A 23,369-nucleotide genomic window follows, 5' to 3' on the forward strand; every position below is an offset into this window, starting at 1 on the left:
GGGGATACACGGCACAGACGAGCGTTCAGACTCTTTGTATGGCTTTAGTGGGGAAGTTTCCCTGTTGCGTTTTCCTTCTTTTCTTTGTTATAACAGAATGTTGGGATGCAAATAGTTTTCCTTCTTTTGCTGGAAGAGTTTGAAATTTGAGCCCTCCTACCTCTTAAGTTAAGGGAAACTATTTGTGGTGGTTTGGAGATATGTACCCCAGAAAACATGTTCTTAGTCTTAATCCATTCCTGTGAGTATGAACTCTTTTATTTTTTTTTTTTTTTTTTTTTAAATCATCATTTTATTGAGATATATTCACATACCACGCAGTCATACAAAACAAATTGTACTTTCGATTGTTTACAGTACCATTACATAGTTGTACATTCATCACCTAAATCAATCCCTGACACCTTCATTAGCATACACACAAAAATAACAAGAATAATAATTAGAGTGAAAAAGAGCAATTGAAGTAAAAAAGAACACTGGGTACCTTTGTCTGTCTGTTTCCCTCCCCTACTTTTCTACACATCCATCCATAAACTAGACAAAGTGGTGTTTGGTCCTTATGGCTTTCCCAATCCCATTGTCACCCCTCATAAGCTACATTTTTATACAACTGTCTTCGAGATTCATGGGTTCTGGGTTGTAGTTTGATAGTTTCAGGTATCCACCACCAGCTACCCCAATTCTTTAGAACCTACAAAGGGTTGTCTAAAGTGTGCATAAGAGTACCCACCAGAGTGACCTCTCGGCTCCTTTTGGAATCTCTCTGCCACTGAAGCTTATTTCATTTCCTTTCACATCCCCCTTTTGGTCAAGAAGATGTTCTCCGTCCCACGGTGCCAGGTCTACATTCCTCCCTGGGAGTCATATTCCACGTTGCCAGGGAGATTCACTTCCCTGGGTGTCTGATCCCACGTAGGGGGGAGGGCAGTGATTTCACCTTTCAAGTTGGCTTAGCCAGAGAGAGAGGGCCACATCTGAGCAACAAAGAGGCATTCAGGAGGAGACTCTTAGGCACAAATACAGGGAGGCCTAGCCTCTCCTTTGCAGCAACCGTCTTCCCAAGGGTAAAACTTATGGTAGAGGGCTCAACCCATCAAACCACCAGTCCCCTATATCTGTGGTCATGTTAGCAACCATGGAGGTGGGGTAGGCGAATACCCCTGCATTCTCCACAGGCTCCTCAAGGGGGCACTACATCTTTTTTTTTTTTTTTCCCCTTGTTTGTCTTTTTTCTTTTTTTTTTTTTTTTTTTTTTTTTTTTTTAACTTTCCCTTCTTTTTTCAAATCACCTGTATGAAAAAAAAAGTTAAAAAGAAAACAAACATACAATAAAAGAGCATTTCAAAGAGACCATAGCAAGGGAGTAAGAAAAAGACAACTAACCTAAGATAACTGCTTAACTTCCAACATGTTCCTACTTTACCCCAAGAAAGTTACATAATATAGCAACATTTCAGTGAACTTGTTCCTACTACAACCATCAGAAATTAACAGACCATAGTCATTTCTGGGCATCCCCAGAACGTTAAATAGCTTATCTGTTCTTCCTGGATTATTGTTCCCCCTTCCTTAATTGCTCTCTACTGCTAGTTCCCCTACATTCTACATTATAAACCATTTGTTTTACATTTTTCAAAGTTCACATTAGTGGTAGCATATAATATTTCTCTTTTTGTGCCTGGCTTATTCCGCTCAGCATTATGTCTTCAAGGTTCATCCATGTTGTCATATGTTTCACCAGATCGTTCCTTCTTACTGCCGCGTAGTATTCCATCGTGTGTATATACCACATTTTATTTATCCACTCATCTGTTGAAGGACATTTGGGTTGTTTCCATCTCTTGGCAATTGTGAATAATGCTGCTATGAACATTGGCGTGCAGATATCTGTTCGTGTCACTGCTTTCCGATCTTCCGGGTATATACCGAGGAGTGCAATCGCTGGATCGAATGGTAGCTCTATATCTAGTTTTCTAAGGAACTGCCAGACTGACTTCCAGAGTGGCTGAACCATTATACAGTCCCACCAACAATGAATAAGAGTTCCAATTTCTCCACATCCCCTCCAGCATTTGTAGTTTCCTGTTTGTTTAATGGCAGCCATTCTAACCGGTGTTAGATGGTATCTCATTGTGGTCTTAATTTGCATCTCTCTAATAGCTAGTGAAGCTGAACATTTTTTCATGTGTTTCTTGGTCATTTGTATTTCCTCTTCAGAGAACTGTCTTTTCATATCTTTTGCCCATTTTATAATTGGGCTGTCTGTACTATTGTCATTGAGTTGTAGGATTTCTTTGTATATGCAAGATATCAGTCTTTTGTCAGATACATGGTTTCCAAAAATTTTTTCCCATTGAGTTGGCTGCCTCTTTACCTTTTTGAGAAATTCCTCTGAGGTGCAGAAACTTCTAAGCTTGAGGAGTTCCCATTTATCTATTTTCTCTTTTGTTGCTTGTGCTTTGGGTGTAAAGTCTAGGAAGTGGCCTCCTAATACAAGGTCTTGAAGATGTTTTCCTACATTATCTTCTAGGAGTTTTATGGTACTTTCTTTTATATTGAGATCTTTGGTCCATTTTGAGTTAATTTTTGTGTAGGGGGTGAGGTAGGGGTCCTCTTTCATTCTTTTGGATATGGATATCCAACTCTCCCAGCCCCATTTGTTGAAAAGACCATTATGGCTCAGTTCGGTGACTTTGGGGGCCTTATCAAAGATCAGTCGGCCATAGATCTGAGGGTCTATCTCTGAATTCTCAATTCGATTCCATTGATCTATATGTCTATCTTTGTGCCAGTACCATGCTGTCTTGGCAACTGTGGCTTTATAATAAGCTTCAAAGTCAGGGAGTGTAAGTCCTCCCACTTCGTTTTTCTTTTTTAGAGTGTCTTTAGCAATTCGAGGCATCTTCCCTTTCCAAATAAATTTGATAACTAGCTTTTCCAAGTCTGCAAAGTAGGTTGTTGGAATTTTGATTGGGATTGCATTGAATCTGTAGATGAGTTTGGGTAGAATTGACATCTTAATGACATTTAGCCTTCCTATCCATGAACATGGAATATTTTTCCATCTTTTAAGGTCCCCTTCTATTTCTTTTAGTAGAGTTATGTAGTTTTCTTTGTATAGGTCTTTTACATCTTTGGTTAAGTTGATTCCTAGGTACTTGATTTTTTTAGTTGCTATTGAAAATGGTATCTTTTTCTTGAGTGTCTCTTCAGTTTGTTCATTTCTAGCATATAGAAACATTACTGACTTATGTGCATTAATCTTGTATCCCGCTACTTTGCTAAATTTGTTTATTAGCTCTAGTAGGTGTATCGTTGATTTCTCAGGGTTTTCTAGATATAAGATCATATCATCTGCAAACAATGACAGTTTTACTTCTTCTTTTCCAATTTGGATGCCTTTTATTTCTTTGTCTTGCCGGATTGCCCTGGCTAGCACTTCCAGCACAATGTTGAATAACAGTGGTGACAGCGGGCATCCTTGTCTTGTTCCTGATCTTAGAGGGAAGGCTTTCAGTCTCTCACCATTGAGTACTATGCTGGCTGTGGGTTTTTCATATATGCTCTTTATCATGTTGAGGAAGTTTCCTTCAATTCCTACCTTTTGAAGTGTTTTTATCAAAAAGGGATGTTGGATTTTGTCAAATGCTTTTTCAGCATCTATTGAGATGATCAATTGATTTTTCCCTTTCGAGTTTTTAATGTGTTGTAATACATTGATTGTTTTTCTGATGTTGAACCATCCTTGCATGCCTGGAATGAACCCCACTTGGTCATGGTGTATGATTTTTTTAATGTGTCTTTGGATTCGATTTGCAAGTATTTTGTTGAGGATTTTTGCATCTATATTCATTAGGGAGATTGGCCGGTAGTTTTCCTTTTTTGTAGCATCTTTGCCTGGTTTTGGTATTAGATTGATGTTAGCTTCATAAAATGAGTTAGGTAGTGTTCCATTTTTTTCAATGTTTTGAAAGAGTTTGAGTAAGATTGGTGTCAGTTCTTTCTGGAAAGTTTGGTAGAATTCCCCTGTGAAGCCATCTGGCCCTGGGCATTTATTTGTGGGAAGATTTTTGATGACTGATTGGATCTCTTTGCTTGTGATGGGTTGGTTGAGGTCTTCTATTTCTTCTCTGGTCAGTCTAGGTTGTTCATATGTTTCCAGGAAATTGTCCATTTCTTCTACATTATCCAGTTTGTTGCCATACAGTTGTTCATAGTATCCTCTTATAATTTTTTTAATTTCTTCAGGATCTGCAGTTATGTCACCTTTTTCATTCATTATTTTGTTTATATGGGTCTTCTCTCTTTTTGATTTTGTCAGTCTAGCTAGGGGCTTGTCAATCTTGTTGATCTTCTCAAAGAACCAACTTTTGGTGATATTTATCCTTTCTATTGTTTTTTTGTTCTCTATGTCATTTATTTCTGCTTTAATCCTTGTTATTTCTTTTCTTCTACTTGGTTTAGGATTGGTTTGCTGTTCATTTTCTAGCTTCTTCAGTTGATCCATTAGTTCTTTGATTTTGGCTCTTTCTTCCTTTTTAATATATGCGTTTAGTGCTATAAATTTCCCCCTTAGCACTGCTTTTGCTGCATCCCATAGGTTTTGGTATGTTGTGTTCTCATTTTCATTCGTCTCTATATATTTAGCAATTTCTCTTGCTATTTCTTCTTTAACCCACTGATTGTTTAGGAGTGTGTTGTTTAACCTCCAGGTATTTGTGAATTTTCTAAGTCTCTGATGGTTATTGACTTCTAATTGTATTCCATTGTGGTCAGAGAATGTGCTTTGAATGATTTCAATCTTTTTAAATTTATTGAGGCTTGTTTTATGTCCCAGCATATGATCTATTCTGGAGAAAGTTCCGTGAGCACTAGAAAAGTATGTGTATCCTGGTGATTTGGGATGTAATGTCCTGTAGATGTCTGTTAAATCTAATTCATTTATCAGATTGTTTAGGTTTTCAATTTCCTTATTGGTCTTCTGTCTGGTTGATCTATCTATAGGAGAGAGTGATGTGTTGAAGTCTCCCACAATTATTGTGGAAACATCAATTGCTTCCTTTAGTTTTGCCAATGTTTCTCTCATGTATTTTGTGGCACCTTGATTGGGTGCATAGACATTTACGATTGTTATTTCTTCTTGCTGAATTGCCCCTTTTATTAGTATGTAGTGGCCTTCTTTGTCTCTCAAAACATCCCTGCATTTGAAGTCTATTTTATCTGAGATTAATATTGCTACACCTGCTTTCTTTTGGCTGTAGCTTGCATGAAATATTTTTTTCCATCCTTTCACTTTCAATTTCTTTGTGTCCCTGTGTCTAAGATGAGTCTCTTGTATGCAACATATTGATGGTTCATTTTTTTTGATCCATTCTGCGAATCTATATCTTTTAATTGGGGAGTTTAATCCATTTACATTCAACGTTAAAACCGTGAAGGCATTTCTTGAATCGGCCATCTTATCCTTTGGATTATGTTTGCCATATTTTTCCCTCTCTCTATTAATATCCTTTATTGTACCCATACCGAATCTCTTTAGTACTGAACCTTTCTCCAAGTCTCTCTGTCCTGTCTTTGTTTCTCTGTCTGTAGGGCTCCCTTTAGTATCTCCAGTAGGGCAGGTCTCTTGTTAGCAAATTCTCTCAGCATTTCTTTGTCTGTGAAAAATTTAAGCTCTCCCTCAAATTTGAAGGAGAGCTTTGCTGGATAAAGTATTCTTGGCTGGAAATTCCTCTCTCTCAGAATTTTAAATATATCGTGCCATTGCCTTCTCGCCTCCATGGTGGCTGCTGAGTAGTCACTACTTAGTCTTATGCTGTTTCCTTTGTATGTGGTGAATTGCTTTTCTCTTGCTGCTTTCAGAACTTGCTCCTTCTCTTCTATGTTTGACAGTGTGATCAGTATATGTCTCGGAGTGGGTTTTTTTGGATTTATTCTATTTGGAGTTCGCTGAGCATTTATGATTTGTGTATTTATGTTGTTTAGAAGATTTGGGAAGTTTTCCCCAACAATGTCTTGGAATACTCTTCCTAGACCTTTACCCTTTTCTTCCCCTTCTGGGACACCAATGAGTCTTATATTCGGACGCTTCATATTATCTATCATATCCCTGAGGTCCATTTCGAGTTTTTCAATTTTTTTCCCCATTCTTTCTTTTATGCTTTCATTTTCCATTCTGTCATCTTCCAGGTCACTGATTCGTTGTTCAACTTCCTCTAGTCTTGTACTATGAGTGTCCAGAATCTTTTTAATTTGGTCAACAGTTTCTTTAATTTCCATAAGATCATCCATTTTTTTATTTAGTCTTGCAATGTCTTCTTTATGCTCTTCTAGGGTCTTCTTGATTTCCTTCATATCCCATACTAGGGTCTCATTGTTCATCTTTAGTTCTTTGAGTAGCTGCTCTAGGTGTGTCTCTTCTGGTCTTTTGATTTGGGTGCTTGGGCTTGGGTTATCCATATCGTCTGGTTTTTCATATGCTTTATAATTTTCTGTTGTTTTTGGCCTCGTGGCATTTGCTGTCCTTGATAGGGTTCTTTTAGGGTTTGTAGACCAGTTGAAGTCCTTATCTCTAATTTATCAGATCTACAGCTTCGTGGAGTACACTTTCTCTAACTAACCAGCAGGTGGCGTCCACGAGCCACCTGTTCTCCACAAGCCAGATCTCCCCTGCTTAGCCTTTTTGGTGAGTGGGGGAGTGAGTCTTGTGGGGCCCAATTGGTGTCCCAAGCTTGCGTGTGTAGTTGGTGTTGCCTGCCCTGTATGTGGGGCGTGTTTCTGGGCAGTCGGGGAGGGGGGGTGGCCCTAACAATCAAATCTCCCTGATGATCCTAGAGTTTTAAAGCTACTGCAATAGTCTAATCCTTCAGTTCAGTCCTGCCACAGTTTGTCTCTGCCACTGACCCACAGGTCTTTGGTATTGGCGTATGGCTCCTGAGACTTGCAAGTGGGCCCCTCTTCCAGGCTGTGCACCCCGGGTCCTCTGTTGAGGGATGACTGTGCTATGTCACAGGTGAGTGCCGTCCCCCCAGGGCAGTTCTGGGCTGCTGGGCTGTGTTGGGAGGCTCCCAGTCTGCTCAAATGATGGCTGAATGGGGCTCTGTTAATTCACACTGCTCCCCCTTCCCAGCTCTGGGACATTCAGCTGAGGTTGCAGGGAAGGCTAATGTCCACGCCCAGTTTTGTGGTGTGTGCCTGTTATTTGAAGCACTTCCGTCACACTGGGTTGTCTGGGGCAGCTCTGGGCTATGGGGCTGGCGATGGGCAGGAGTGTTTCCTGTCCACCAGGATGGTGGCTGTGAGCGGACACCCCCCTTTTCTTGGGAAGTTGTGTTGTTTAGTGAATTTTCTCAGCCACTGGATTATTGCCTTTTGTCTCAGAGCTCTCTTATTTCTGCTCTTGACTTGACGTGCCCAAATTTCAAGTCTTTGAAGCTTTCTGTATTGAGCTTCTTAGAGTAATTGTTTTAGAAAAAGCAAAAAGGATTTAAAAAAAAAAAAAAAAAAAAACGGCCCTCCTCAGAGATCTAATGGGTTATTGAAATGCTAATAGACAAAGCAACCAGGGCCATTAAGGAAAGGTGCACAGGGCAGAGAGATCAGCCTTGCTTCGGGATTTGCATATGCGCCTCAAGGCCTGATCTCCGCCCTTCCCCTTTCTGTGTTCACCAGAACTCCAAAAATCCTCTGCTTTTACTTTGGAGCTTCTCGTGTTGTTTTCCTTCTATGCCCGTCTCCTCTCTGCTGGGCTGGCTGCTCTCAGAGTCTCTGGTGTCTGGCCTCAGTCTATCTATGGTTGGAGTTTGAATCAGTAGAATGAGTTTCCGATGAGAGCAGCCACTGCAATTCTCCCTTCTCCTTCCTGGAGCTGACAGCCCCTCCTCCCCCGGGACTGAGCCTGGCAGGGAGGGGCGCGGGTCCCCTGGCCGCAAAAACTTACAGATTTCGGTGATCTCAGCAGTTCCACGTTTTCATGAGTGTTGTATGAAGTATGCCCAAAGACAGATTGCTCTGTGGTGTCCAGTCCACGCAGTTCCTGGCTTTTTACCTACTTTCCTGGAGGAGTAACTAAAACATACAGCTCACCAGTCTGCCATCTTGCCCCGCCTCCTGAACTCTTTTAAATAGGACCTTTTGATGAGGTTCCTTCAGGTAATGTGTGGTCCAGCTGAATCGGGATGGTCTTAATCCATTACTGAAGGCTTTACAGGGAAGGAGAGAGAGAGACAGAGAGAGAGTGCTCGTGCGCCAGAGGCAGCAGCCAGAAGCTGAACATCAACAGAACCCAGGAGAGAAGGGACAAGCAGCCATGTGCATTTCCATGTGACAGAAAAGCCAAGGACCAAGGCTCACCAGCAGCAAGCCCCAAAATGCCAGTCTTCTGAGAGAAAGCATCTCCTTGATGATGCCTTGATTTGGGACTTCCCTTAGCCTCAAAACCATGAGCCAATAGATACCCTTTATTTAAGCCAACACAGTGCATGGTATTTGCTTTAGCAACAAGGAAACTAAAACACTATTAATAGTTTTTCAGTGGATAAGGAATTTCTCTTTGGGCTTTACAGACCATCTAAGACTATTCCAAAATAAAAGGAAAATGGTGTTTAAGGAGAAAGGGAGTGTCTCTGTGGGAAAGGCAAAGAAAGATGGAAGGATTTCCCCAGAAAAAGAAGGGAATGAGTGAGATGTATTCCTGGAGCAGATCCTGGGAGCTTGAATGACCCTGGTGATGTTGCCCAATAAGGAATAAGGCCTTCCACCCGGGGCCAACCATGGGAGCAGGACACAAAGGGCCTGGCATGGCTTCAGAGCCAGGGACCAATGGATGCTGAGCCTTCTCCCACTAAAGCTGCCAATTCCCTGAAAATCAAGAAGGAGTTAGGATGGGGGAGCCCCTCACATCTCTGCTTCCATGGACTAAATTAAGCATTAAAGAAGGGACATCCTCACACAAACAGGCAAATATAAATAATCCATCCTCAGGAGGAGACCTGCTGCCTGCCCCTGCTGGGTAATGGTATTTTTATGCAAATAGTATAATTTTAAAGACCTTGTATTATTCAAAACTTCACTACTGCAAGACAAATTCCACTGTCTAGTTTTAGGGATTTGAAACTTTTTCAAATTTTGTGCACAAAATAAAACTGTTAACATTCGTTGCATCATACCATTTCAAAAGTGCATAATAAAGTAAACATCAAATTTCTAACTTAATGATGAGGATGAAGGTAGAGTGGTGCTGGGTAGCCAATGACAACCCAGTAAAAGAAGGCATCACAGCTTCAAATGCCATCTATCTGCTATGACTAACACTTCTGTATCTTCAGCCAGGACCTGTTGTCTCAACTCAAGTCCCATATAGCCAATGCTTTTCCTTTAGGATGACTAAAAGGCACCTCAACCTTAACATGTCCTAAACTGAGCTTCTCCTTTCCCTTGTAAAACATACTTCTCCAGGTCTCTCTACAATGACTCCACTCTTCTAGTCACTCAAGCCAAAAACCTTGGAGCCATCTTTGACAGCTCTTCTTCTCTGATGCACATATCTACTGGCTCTACCTTCTTCTCACTGGCTCCCATCACTACAATGGTGGCCCAAGGTCCCATCCTGTCTCACTGGATCATTGTTATCACCTCCTAACCAGTCTCCCTGTTTTACCACTGTCCTCTTACAGTCTGTTTTCAACATAGGTATCAGGAAAAACCTGTTAAAACAGAAGTCAGACCCTATTGTCCCAGCTCCAAACCCTCCAACAGTTTCATTTCTCACTCACAAAGTCACATCCTGACAAAGGCCCTTATGGCCTTACACTGTCCTTCACCCCCAGTGCCAATCCTCTATCTATTCTCACCCCCTCCCACTCACCCCACCCCCTCACTCTACTCCAGCCTCACTGGCCTTCTGGTTACCTCAGAGCCTTTTCACAGGCTCCTCCCTCCTCCCCAGATATTCATATGGTTCACTCTCTTAGCGGATTGTTTTAAATGTCACCTTCTCAGGGAGGCCATCTTGAACGACTCTATTTAAAATTGCAATCCCCCTCCTACCTGTACCAAACCTCCCCTTCCCCTTCTCTAGTGCTCTATTTTCTTCAATAGTATTTACTCCTCCCAAAAGAAATAAATAGGGACTATTTATTTCTCTCCTGTAAATTATTTAGTTACTTTTAAAAAAATTGTGTACTCTACCACCACATAGGGAGAGCTGAAGATCCACAAGAGGATTTTTGCCTGTTTTCACTGCTTTATTCCCTAGACTTAGAACAGTGCTATAAAATAGTCCCTCAGTGATATCTGTTGAGTGAGTGAATGAATCAGATAGTTCATTTGTTCCAGTCCTGATAACAACAGGTAGCTCCATCACAAGGACAAATACATCCATGATGAGAACCATTAAGAGTACTACACAAAGAGTGAACCCTAAGTTAAACCATGGATTATAGTTAACTGTACAATTAAAAATACATGTTTTCAACAATTGTAGCAAATTAACCACATCAATGCAAAGTGTTAATAATAGGGTGGTGTATGGGAATCCGGTATTTTGTGCATGCTTGCTCTATAAAACCACAACTTCTCTAATAAAGAAAAATAAACCAATAAAAGTAAGGATAGAGCCATAGGAACAGTAAAATTAATTTTAGACAAATTTGTATTAAGGACAAAAGCAATGAACCTGACAATGATAGTTTTTGTATCCATTGTGCTGAGTGAAAAAGGCTGGATACAAAGGGCACATATGACGCTCTAAAAGAGCTAATACTAACCTATACAATATTGAAAAAGAAAACATTTCAGATATCCTGAGGCAATGTTTGGGAAGGAAAATATTGCATAGGATTAGAGAAAAATATGGGATGATGAACATCCACGCCTTGAATAGGGTTCTGTTACATGGGTGGATGCATTTATCAAAAATCATCAAGCTTCACAATTAAAATCTGTGTACTTTATTGTTGTAAAACTATATTTCATAAAAGCTGATTTTAAACATGTCTGTAACTTTTTAAGAAAAAAAAATGACTCTTGTGCCCCCAAATTTCTAGGCATTTAAATAAACTACGCTAAGTTCATGTCAAAGTAATTTGACTCTTTATAGAAGTGCTTGTCAAGAAGAAACAAAACAGTAAGACTGCACATAATGGCTTAAGTAAATGACAAGTCACAAGTAATGTAATGGCCAACAGATGAAAAATTAATTCCCTTCCACAAATAATAAAGGAAAAGCAACATTTTAAAACATTAATGGCAATACTCAGTGCTAGCAAGGATACAGAAAGAAGGAAGCCCACTCAGGAAACACTGGTGTGAAAAGAGTTGATTCAGGTTTTCTGGAAAATTCGTTGGTTTTAACAAATGTTCACATAGGCATTCATCCAATAATTGTATTTTAAATAATCTAACATAAGGAAACAATATGAATGAAGACAAATAATTATATACAAAGATGCAAATTGCAGCAGTGTTTTAAATGGTGCAAAATCTGCAGCACCCACTTTCCAGTAATTGGAGAAAGATTTAATAAATTCTGGGATTTCATCTCTCCCTTCCCCAAAGAGGTTTTCCCTGAAGTACCTCTGTCTCATCCATTTCATTCCTCTGGTTACAACTTCTCAAAGCACTAAGTTTCTTGCTTTTTTAACACTTTACATAATTTGTTATTATGTATTTATTTTTGTGCTTACCTTTTGAATGCCTATCTCACCTATGAGACTGTAAGCTATACAAAGACAGAAGCTCTCTCTGTTTTATTCAATGCTATCTATGGTCCTGAACCTACAATTTCTGGTACAGAATAAGTACCCAAAAATGCGTGGAATAAATGAATGAATGCACAAAACAGAATATTATACTGTCATTAAAACAGTGTATTTATGAAGCACTCTGACGGCATAGGAAATGCCTACAGTATACTAGTGGGGAAAAACCAAACTTAACCTTCAGTGTAATTTCAACTATTAAAAAGCACATTGAGAAAAAAAAAAAAAACACTGGAAGAACATATTTCCTATTAACACTGCTTGGGCACTAAACATGAAAATAAATATTACTTTCTTCTTTGTATATTTCCATATTCAATAATTTTTACAACAGGTATGTATCATTGTTTTAATAAAATAATAAGGAAAACCTGGAGGAAACCGCAAAAGCAGTGGGACAAAGGGAGGATATCTAAGTGCAGAAGATGTCAAGAAGATAGCTTGGGCTAGCCACTGCAGAGCAGGAAGACAGGGCTGGGAAAGGTGGCGGGGACATTCTGTAGGCAAATACGATCTGTTCAGAGTTTCACAACAGATGCAAAAATTGATGTGATCAGTGCAAAACTCTGCCCAAGTGTGGCCCGCAGGCCAGATCCAGAGCACCACCATTAAGTTTTACTAGACCATAGCTGCACCCACTCATACACATATTTATTGCCTTTGGCTGCTTTCAAATCCCAACTGCAGAGGTGAGTAGCTGGGACTGAGACCCTTAAAGTATGACCCCTGAAGCCTAAAATATTTACTGCCTGGCCCTATACAGAAAAAGTTTTCTGAACCAAAGCTCACAGAAAGTACTAGACAAGAGACAAACCTCAAAAAGCCTAGAGTGACATAGAGGAAGGGCACTTGCAGACAGATGAGTTATGACAAATATCTCTACCTGCAGGCAGACGGACATTGCAGACAGGCAGAAAAACAGGAAAAGGTTTCTCTTAAAGAGTGAAGGCATCCATACTTTAGAGTCACCCCCACTTTACATCATCGCTCTTTAAAAGGGCAGCAGGAAGAAGCAGCGACGTTTGATGCGTTACCTGAAGGATCGGAACTGTAGAGGCTGCCGGCTGTGGTGATGGGACCCGGCGGGTGCAGGGCGCTGGCTGAAGACCTCTGGCTGGCGATCAGGATCCGGCTCTTGGCCGACGGCAAACGGGACATGGCCCCCAGCCCCAGCTGGGGCTTCAGCAGCATGGCAGAGCGGTAGAAAGTCGGGGGAACTTCGTAATGCGTATACGCAGGAGAACAGAATTCTTCCTTTCTAGGCTGGTCTGCAACCTGTGAGAAATTATCAGAAGCTCAATGCGAGTGCTTCACACCACAGGATGCTACACAGAGACCCTCTAACCGGCAGTGTTTAACTGCATTGCTGCCCTTCTCCGGACCCGGGGCCTCCAGCTCACCTCTACGTGGGCAACACACCCAGAACATCTTCCAGTTCTAATATTCTGTCAATCTGTATTTCACTGGGAGAAAAGAGTCCTCCCTCTTTTAAATTTCATTATTAAAAAATCATTAGAATTTGTGTAAGCAGCCATTCTATAAACAAATAATGTCAGTGGCGAAACAAAGAACAGAAGTAGCAAACATTTATAAAATTATGGAAGTTTCGTTTTACCTAAGGAGAAAAGGCACAATTTTTATGGTAAGCTAGTGTTAGATGAACTTGATCAATTGATCTTAAGTCTTTGGCTACTTAGGGAATAAAATGTGTATTGTTAATGAGGGGAACGAGGCTATTTGGCAAAATAGAGAAGTTAATGGAAAATGTTTTCAGGCATCTCCTATACATTCGCATAATTAAAAATGAGAGACCGTGAACTGCCTCCTCTGCTTGTTGCCCCTTGGTCAGGTGAGGCTTCGTGAGTGCTGCAATCTCGCTAGAATGCAGTTCCCTAGGGATGTGTGCGCTGCTGGATTCCTAGCTTCCAGAACAGTGTCTAGCACATAATTAGAGCACGATTACATATTTATTACATGAAGAATCATGTTTCCATTCTTTCCTTAATTTATTAACACAACGCTACTGTTACTTTCTCCTATAAGCTTGGATTAGAACACTGCATGTGGGTACCTTTTATAAATGCAAACTTGACTGTTTTCACAAGGCCTATGCATATTGCCACTGCTTCTTCATATTGAAAATGAAATCTATTTCCTTTATGATTTAATAAAAAGCGTCAAAGGCTATGCATGAAAAGATACATTAACTCTGTTCTTGGTCACAATACATTTTACGTGTTAAACTTAAGTCTCCTCAGGAATCCTAAGCATTTAAGAAATAGGGGCTATAAAAGCCTTGATCGGAGCTTTTCAAGAAATAACCCACTAATTTGATACTCTTTCCATGTTGAGATAGATACAAAGTTTTCCTAAAACTGACACTATTGAAACAAAAGATTAGGCCTTTAACGGTTTATCATAATCATGTTGTAAAATATGCCTGATTGCTCTGGCAGATCTGCCAATTCTAGGTTGAGGCCATTGATATTCCTATGAAAGGACATTCTGCACCTGCACCATCTGTCTTTGGCTTTTCTGTTATACTCGTATACCTTCCTTGTTAAAAAATTTTAGTTCTCAATTTTTTATTCCATTGCTCATTGCTTCCAGAAAGTACTCTTACGAAGAAATTAGCATTTCAAACCTACATCTGTCCGGCTTTTAGGACCTACAGCTGCCGATCTCAGTAACTCCTCAGTTCTTTGAAACTGGATCATTGTCACGGGTCAAAAGCCACTGTGATATCACTTGACAGCGACTTTAATAACTAATCTATGCATTTTTAAGCTTCATACTCTTTTCTTTCATCTTTACTGACAGGACAAAAGAGGTAACACTGTGTACCTCTAATCACCTTGAGACCAATGGTTTCTTCTTCTTTCTCTAATGGAGTTTTGGTAGAGAAACAATTTTGAAAGCGCAGCAAACAAAAAAGTCCTTTATTTCAAACAAATTCCTAAAGTCAGTTGAGGCATGCAGACAAATACGTTCCGACCGACTGTCCCTCTTCCCGTTTGCCCGTCCCCGCTCGGGCCATGGGGAGACGGGGCCACCTGCAGAGGCTTTACTTGGGGCCATGGGGAGAGGGATGGGGGCAGGACGTCCCTCAAAGACAACCGCATCCCCTGCCTCCCATCACTCCTCCCTGCTTCCCGCCATCCTTCCCCCAAAACTAACAGGGCTCCCCAATATCCCAGTGAAGCCAATGGAGGGGGAGTGCCCCCCAGCCCTTAACACAGCAAAGCCCGGAGTAAGCTGACGAGCTGGATTCATAAATAGCTTCGAAGCCCCCTCTCGATGCTTTAAACATGTGTGTCTCCACCAATGCAGAAGGCGCTCCCTCTCTGCGAAGCGCGTTTACAATTGAGGTCTCGGCATCCAGGCCAACCTGCAGGGCTCTGTCGATAATGATAACAGAGTCTGAAGGGACTTTGGGTTTTATTTTTAAGACACTCCCATTGTCTTACAAAATATATGGCTTCTGCATTTAAAAATTGTGTCTGTTGCCATTGGTCTGAAATGTGTGGTTTTCTGGGAGCCCAACTGAAGCCAGGCCATGGTGAGCTAGAGGCACACTGGCGGGGGTGGGGGTACTTTCGGATCCCCCTGCTGGAGTCTGAACATGGGAGGGGGACTTGCTGGGTTCCCACAAGTCGCAGCTGTAGGGGTAAATGGCCAGGGCCAGCCTAGTCACACTTCTGATAAAGGTTACCCCAGAAAGTAGCCCAGAGGAAAGGGGTCCGATGATAGCAGAAAATGGATCATGGAGACGGTGCTGGTGTGCGGAGGTGCTGATCCCACCCACCCCACATGTCCCTCCCCACCCCTCAGAATTAGCCACAGAACATCCATATGACCCCATTTCCTTGAGGCTTGGGTGGCTGCTGCAGAATGGAAGATAGAAAATATGCATATAATACAGAAATTGTTCTTGGATACATCAGAAGCAATACAGAAAAGAAGCATACAAAGGAAAAATTTTAAAGGGTCCCAAAGGAAAAACAACAAAAAATAACAGGAATTTTAAATACATCTCCAAATAAGGTTTCCCTCAAGAGTGTGTTTTTGCAGAGAAAAACCTAGGGGGTCTTCATAGAACTTTTGCAGTGACGCTTTAAGAGAGAAGACAGGATTCATTCATTTATTCAATCAACTTCAGTACCTGAAGCCTTGCAGGATCTGCCTGGCAAGGGTCAGCAGGCCACCCAAATCCAGGGTCAGAGTCTGACCCTGCAACTTGGAGGCCCAAGTGGTTGAGATTTGGGAAATTTGAGAAAGACTCACATTAACCAAGCTCAAAGACTGATGTATAAACTCAGAATGGCAATCTGTCTATTTTTAATGAGATACACTGCCCAGGATAAACTCAATGTCCCCCAGCCAGAACATGCTCTTGTTTTGCCACTGTGGAAGAAGCCCACTTAAAATCAGGAGGCTGGGGAGTCCAGCACAGAGAGACTACACCCTCAAATTCTACAGTCCAACTCCAGAGACGTGAATTGGGAAGCCAGTTACAGTCAGAAGTGTGGGATTTGAATGCTAATGTCAGCTTATCAGGGCACCTTCTCCCCAATCACTGCTTGCCTTGCTCAATGTCTGCTGCTAAATCTTTTTCTCTGTGCCAGAGCTGACACAGATCTCCTGTGATCAGCACAATCTTTGAGACATGCCAATGCATTCAATCAAGCTACAGTCCAATCCTGGACTTGGTAGTTCACCTCTAGGGAGCCTTACTATTCTTTTGTTTGAATCCAACACATACAAGAATTTGTAAGTCAGCTCATCATGTGACATTTTTGGAGCACGTATTTGTGCCAAGCCCCGGTCTCAGCCCTGGGAACACAGCTGGGAATAAAAACAACAGTCGCTGCTCTCGTGGAGTTCACGGTCTAGTAGCTACAAACAAAACAAAAAAAGGTACATGTATCAGGTGAAAATAAATGCTAAGAAGAAAAAATCTACAGAAAGAGGTCTCAGCAGGCAGGCAGGGGGCCTCTCCAGGAGGTGACGTGGCACCCAGACCTAAAGGAGGGAGTGAGAGAGCCATTCGGATGTCATGGAGAAGATCCTCCCAGGCAGAGGGGCATGCAAAGGCCCTGGGGCAGGAGGTGCTGGCTTTCCTGAGGAACAGCAGTGAGGCCAGTGAGGCTGGAGCCACGTGATGGGGTGGAGTGGAAGGAGATGAGGTCGGGGAGAGAGAGGGGACAGACTGTGTGCAAACTCGTAAGCCCGTGCTCCAAGGGACCTGGGCAGCCCTGGGGGCCGGGGATAGGCAGATGGGTGACATTATTGGGTGCTTAACAGTCACTCCGGCTGCCATGAGGAGAGTGCTCCGGAGACAAAGGTCATTTCTGAGGCCTGGGAGGACAATTCACCAGAGCATCCGAGTACAAAGGGGCAGGACGGTGTGGTCTGAAACTGCGCGAGCCTGTGTGAAAATCTCAGCCCTGTACTAGTTCTGTGGTTTCAGTGAGTTCCTTGAACCTCTCCGAGTCTGTTTCTTCATCTATATAATGATAAAAGTTGCCAGTCCAGCCTCCAGAGAATTGTGGTAAGGATTAGGGGAGATTTATAAAGGCTACATATTATGTGTGCCCAAGGCACAGTAGGTATTCAAATAAATGTTAGTCGTGATGATTAATTTTACTTCCCAATGAGAGCCCATGCCTAATGGATTATTTTTGGCTCACTCACCATGACTTTCACTTGTATGAATGTGTCCTTCTCCCATTAGGGACATGTCCCCCATCAGAAGATAAAGGCTGACGAATATATTTATTTTGGACCTGACTTATAGAAGACTTATGCTCACTTACTAAACATGGAAGCCAGTTTAGTGCATAGCCATCTAATTTCCTATTTATTACATGGAGAGAAATTTAAGTATCTCCTTAGACAGTGGATCTATCTCATTATGACCAGCAAATCCTTCTTGTCTAAAATGTCCATTTCTCTACAGACCAATCTTCTCTAATCAAAGTATCCATTCTCTACCAATATGTCCATCAAAATCTGCAGTTTGCTTAGAGAGAACATTTTGTTTTCATAATTCATTGACAATACAAAACAAACTTGAGAAGACAGCACGACGATATTCTCTTACCTCCTGCAAAAACTTCTCATTCATCTGACTGAAATGCTGTCCTGGGGGCTTGATTCCAGACACCATCAAGCCAGAACTGAAGACCCTTGGCTTCTGCAAGTCTGGTTTGTACTTCTCATAGAGGTTGGCGGATGGCTTGAGGTCGCCCCCTGCTATCTTCTCCTCTTTGGCAAGAGGCATTCCACATGTGGGCGGGGCATAGGGATGCCCCATTGGAACCAGGGAAGTGTCCACCTGGCCAAGGGCCTGGGGGCTCCTCCTGATGTAGGTGATGATTTTAGGTCTCACGTGCTTGGGCTTGGGCATAATGATGGGCTTGGTTTCTGTCCTTTCCTCTGTTTTTTCAACATGGCCATTCTCTATCCCCTCCTGCAAGGAGGGAGTATCCTTGTAATGTGTGAAGATGGGCTTGGGGATTCCACTGGGGCAGGTGTCCTTGTCAGGCACTTTCGGGGACGTGTTCAACAACTGCACACTGTGGGCAGGAGGTGGGGCAGCCAATGGCTCCAAGCCAACCCCGAATACGCAGAGATCCTGAAAACCACCACTGGCTGTGGGCTGGGGGGTCCCATTGACAGCTGTCTCTGGATGGAGGGGTGCTGGGACATAGTGAAGGGGTTTGGCTCTAACTGGGGTACTCTCCATCTCAGCACTTTCTAGAAGGGTTCTATTTTCAGCAACGGATGGTGACATCTTTTTGCTTTCCCCCGCTCCTGAGCCACTGCTTTGATGGACAAGGGGCTCGGGGATCCCAGTTTTGCTCTCTCCAATCGACGTATCTGAAGCCAGAAACCTAACACTGTCCATATCCCCGCCGCCAAGCAACCTCTTCTTCTCACTGACCTCTAAGAGCTTGCTGTCGGGTGGATTACCAGGAGCGACTGACGCAGGACCATCACCTGGTGAAATGTCGATTGGAGACATTTCACCCAATTTCCCACCTGTGCTTGGTGAAATCTTGTCAGTGGGCTGATTATCAGCAGCAGCCAGGGGAGCAGAGCCCCGCTGGGGGGTGGCCTGAAGAGAATCTTCATCAGACAAGTTAACAATTCTCTTCTCCTCGTCACTACCTCCTCTTCCCGAATCAAGATGGCGAGGACTGCCGTTAGGGAGACGGCTGGCTGCACCAGAGGTTTCCAGGTGTGAGAGAGACTTCGCGGCCTTCCTGCATGGCTCTGGTCTCTCTAGGGATAACACACCATCTCCCATACGACAGCCCGGACATTCTGCCCGGGTCGGCTTTCGTTCCTGCAGAGGCCTGGGTTGAACATGTTTCAGCACCGGCTGGGGCTCCTCCTTCCCCTGAGCTGACTGTGCTTCTGGCTTACTCGGGATTTCCTCAGACGCTGACGTTGAATGCAGAGCAGGCTCTGAGTGTGCAGAAGGGGATGTGCTCTCGTCGCTAACATTCAGGCCGTGTGCCCCCTCCATTTGGGACTCTGAGGGGGTGGTTTCCATGGTTTCTGAGGTAGATGGTTTGGGAAGAAGCACGGTCTTTTCCTCTGAGGTATCGTCAGCCAGATGAACACCTGCCCCTTGAAAGCGGTCTGTCAGCGTTTTCTGGGGTTTCTCGCCCACACCAGAAACTCGGCATGACGCCTCGGTGGGGTCCGGGGATGCCAGCTGCAGGGACTGCTCAGCGGACGCGTCCACTTTAACAGAGAATTCGCTGCTCGCTCTTTCTAAAGGACGCCTTCTTGGCTCCTCGCTGTCCAGGGGCCTCGCCAATTTATCCCTGGGAGTGTGCCGGGTGACCTTGGCACTCCGTTCAGCCAACACCTCCAGGCTGGACTCACTCGCCACGCTCCTCCTGCGTGGCACACATGGTCCGTGAACACTCCAAGGGAGCTGCGGGGGATCTGCACCTCTCCCCGTTGTGTGCTCTGAGCTCGGTTCCCCACAGATAGTGGAAGAAAGTTTAGAATCTTTCTGGCTGGTGGCACTAGCCTGGGATTCCCTCCCAAACCCCTGAAGTTTGTGAAATTCCTTACTGAAATGGGTGATATTTGCCGGCTCACTTGAATTTGCATTTCCAATTTCGTCTGCCAGGCCACCTGTCTTCAGTTCATCCAGAGAGCTAAGCTCCGACATGATTTGATTGGCATTTGTGTCTCCCAGACTTAGGATGCTCTCGTTATTATTTTTTGCTCCATTTTCGTTGTCCTGCAACTGAGAGTAACACGATTTTTTAGGAGCCATCGGAACACTCATTTTCAACCTCCCGGTGGGGGCTGCTTTCCATGCAGTTCTACTCAACAGAAAGGGGCTTCCTTCCAGCTGCAATATGATTAATGGGAAATTCTCAAGCCACTTGTCATCCCCTGACAATGTCACGTGGTGACACTGCTTTAATCATTTTCTGAACAGTTTTAAAACCAAGCATCTTCTTGACATGGAACAAGATGACTTCTCTGTTAGGTTCCTGCTGAATGAGAGCCAATTAGTCCATGGGACCTACAGACAAATAAAAATACAACCATGTTAGATGGACAGACAAGGATTCTCAGGAGAAAAAAAGCATGAGAAATACACAGAGTTATGATCACTTTCACATTATTATTTCACTCATTCGATCAACATATTTCTCAAAAAAACTTTTGGACAGGGCCATATATGGAAAAACTGAATCAAAATGAATAATGCTAGCAATGGATAAATACATATTGAGTTTTAAAAATCTACAAGTTCACATTCATACTAAATTTTAAAAGGGTGGAGAAGGAAAGACTCTACAGAAGATTATCAACTAACAAATACAGAAAAAATGGAAGAATAAGAAAAACTACTTCTGCAACCAAGAAAATAGTAATTGTTTTGGGCAAGGGTCACCAACGGATGCTACAACATTAATGAAAGATTGCTGGGGAACAGGATATTTACAGAGTCTCAAAGTATCACCTCACAGATTCTTTTACTACTTACAAAAGGAAAATAGCTTTACAATGGAGAAACGTGGGGGACACCACCTTCACCAAGTCATGACATTTAACATCAGCACTAACAGAAGCTGACATCATGGGCTCCAAACGTCAGGTCCTTCTCAGCGCCAACGTCATCTATGCAGTATACCTGCCACAAATGTCTAACCAGAATTGAATTGTGAGAAAATTATTAGACAAGTTCAAGCTGATGGGAATTCTACAAAAGAGCTGTCCTAAGTTGTCAAAAACGCCCATGGATGTCTTAATGCCATGTGTGTTCCTTGGATCCTGAATTTTAGAAAGTTAGTAAAGGACAAAATTGGAACAACTGGAGACTTATCTATGAACTGCATATTAGGTAACAATATCGTATCAATGCTAAGTTTCTTGACTACATAATAGTATTCAGATGTTAACCTTGTTCTTGGGAGATGCATGCTTTAGAATGCAGGGGTGACGTGATATCTATAACTGACTCTCAAATGGTTCGGCAAAGGAAAAATGCATGTTTGTGTTTCCATGTATGTAAGTGTGTGAGAGACAAACAGAGAGAGAGAGTGCAGATGTGGCAAAATGTTACCATTGGAAAACACAGGTGAATCATTGTGCAACCTGCAACTCTGCCATAGGCTTGAAATTTTTCAAAATAAAAAGCTGGGGGAAATTCTTCCAGCCTTCAAGTCCTGGTCTGGCTCCTGCAAACCTCTCGAGCCTCACCTGCCTTCTCCCTCTTGCTCTCCAGGCTGCACAGCTCTGGCCTCACTCCTCCCTTCCCTTCCCTCCTCCCTGCCTCGGGGCCGTCACACAGCTCTTCCCTCTGCAGGGACTGTGGAGTCCTCCCCCAGCCTCACCCAACTAACTCCTACTTACTCTTCAATACCGAGCATAAACGCCACCTCCTCCAGGAAGCCTTCCTGACCCACTAGGATGCATTGGGTCCTTCTATGATGAGCTTCATAACACCCTATATTTTCACTTTACAGTCTTAAAAAAAAAAACCTTCAGACATGCTAGACACTGAAAATAAATATTGGTCAGTACCCAACGTATGTATTAGGCTCTTAATATGTATTTGTAGCATAAATGAACAAACAAATGACTGAAAAAATGACAAAATAAATGTTATTTCTGCCTTCGTAGAACCTAAAATCTAATACAGTATTAATGTGCTATTAAAGTAGACTCACAGAATCATGGCCAAAATTTCCATTCAAAGATAACACTGTTGTATCTACCACCGTGAATGCATTTTATTAGGCATTGGGGACTGGAAGTGGGAAAGTTTAGCATTGACAAGATTCTGTCTTGTCCCCAATTTTCCCAATGGGTATTGGAAGCTGACAGCCCCTCCACACCTCCCTCTTCATTCAGACAAACATATACAAGAACATATACGCTACAGGGAAGGGTATGTGATGTTGCTAGTGGAACAGGTTACAGGCTAACCCACTTGTTTTCCCTGCTCCATTGTTTAATATGTTACTTGATGTATTCAAAAGAATATATATACAAATATCCATATACATATTCTTCCATATATATTCATATATTCACACACACATTATAAAGCAAAACAATATAATGAACACATGAGAACCTGCCATCCTACCTAAGCAATGAAAGATTACCAATATCTTGCCCCCATGATCCTCTCCATCCCGGCTACAGACCTTCCCAACGTAATATTTCACAACCTACCAAGGGCATCCCTAAAAAAAATCAGTTGAGAGCATGCATTTTTTACATGAAAGAGATCATTTCATAAAGCCTTGTGGTTTTTTAATGATCATGCATTTTTCTTTTTTTAATTATCATGCAAAAGCTTGTTTTTAAAGTCCATTTCTTTTTCTTTTTGATCGCCCCTCCCCCTCCTCCCAAGACACGTGAACATCCTTGTCTATGCTTTCCCCCATTCCAGTATTATCCTACCCAAATTACAAATGCACTGTAAACATGCATGGGCGCTTTCTAGTCCCTGCCATACAGCTTTCCTTCCCTTCCCGTGTTTCACGCACTGTTCTCATCCTCCCCCTCTCTCCACTCCTGTCTCCTATTCTTTTTTCCCTTCTCTTTCTCCTCCTCCCAGACCCGTCTCCAGGGGCACCCCCAGGTCCCCCTAGCACCCCCAGGCCTAACCACAGCACCAGGAGCCTGGTCCCAGCTGTGGCTGCCTAATGCAGAGGGCATTCTCGATGAAACTTATTTCTTTATTCAATTTTAAGTGTTTCCCTTGAAAATACACATGCCCTCTGGGCACAAAGACAAGAAAGAAGCACAAACAAAACAAAAAAACAAAAAAACAGAGCCAGTGGCAAGCACATAAGCAAATCAATAAGACAGCAATAAACAAATATTGTACCCTCATGGGTCACTAAACCGGTACCCCAGCAGGGCAAGGAGAGCAAGAAATTCCACAAATATGGGCCATCCACAGAAAGTCAGCTTCTCTAATTCTCTGTAGGCAGAATTACAAGCACAAAGCCAAGAGTTCTTTTGGTTTGAATTGTAGAGCTGGAAAAAGAAAAAAAATGAACTCTTCTCAGTCACGAAGAACGACGACAAGAGCATTATAAAGCACAATCC

General features: G+C 42.6%; 1 protein-coding gene across 2 annotated transcripts in view; it reads right to left on the minus strand.

Moving 5' to 3' along the window:
• The window catches only part of MTUS2 (microtubule associated scaffold protein 2), a 426,320-nt gene that overhangs the window by 390,321 nt on the left and 12,630 nt on the right, over positions 1-23,369 (minus strand). The window contains exons 1-3 of one of the 2 annotated variants that reach the window (XM_037800471.1): positions 23,146-23,163; positions 17,866-20,319; positions 12,797-13,037 (exon numbers count right to left, since the gene is read on the minus strand). In XM_037800471.1, coding sequence (XP_037656399.1) covers positions 12,797-13,037; positions 17,866-20,076 — 2,452 coding nt within the window. In that variant the 5' untranslated portion in view covers positions 20,077-20,319; positions 23,146-23,163. Of the gene's footprint in view, positions 1-12,796; positions 13,038-17,865; positions 20,320-23,145; positions 23,164-23,369 lie in introns of those variants that run through there. The other variant, XM_037800470.1, reaches the window with a different exon arrangement.

The sequence above is a fragment of the Choloepus didactylus genome, chromosome 12 (genome assembly GCF_015220235.1).
Source record: "Choloepus didactylus isolate mChoDid1 chromosome 12, mChoDid1.pri, whole genome shotgun sequence".
Taxonomy (NCBI): Eukaryota; Metazoa; Chordata; class Mammalia; order Pilosa; family Megalonychidae; genus Choloepus; species Choloepus didactylus.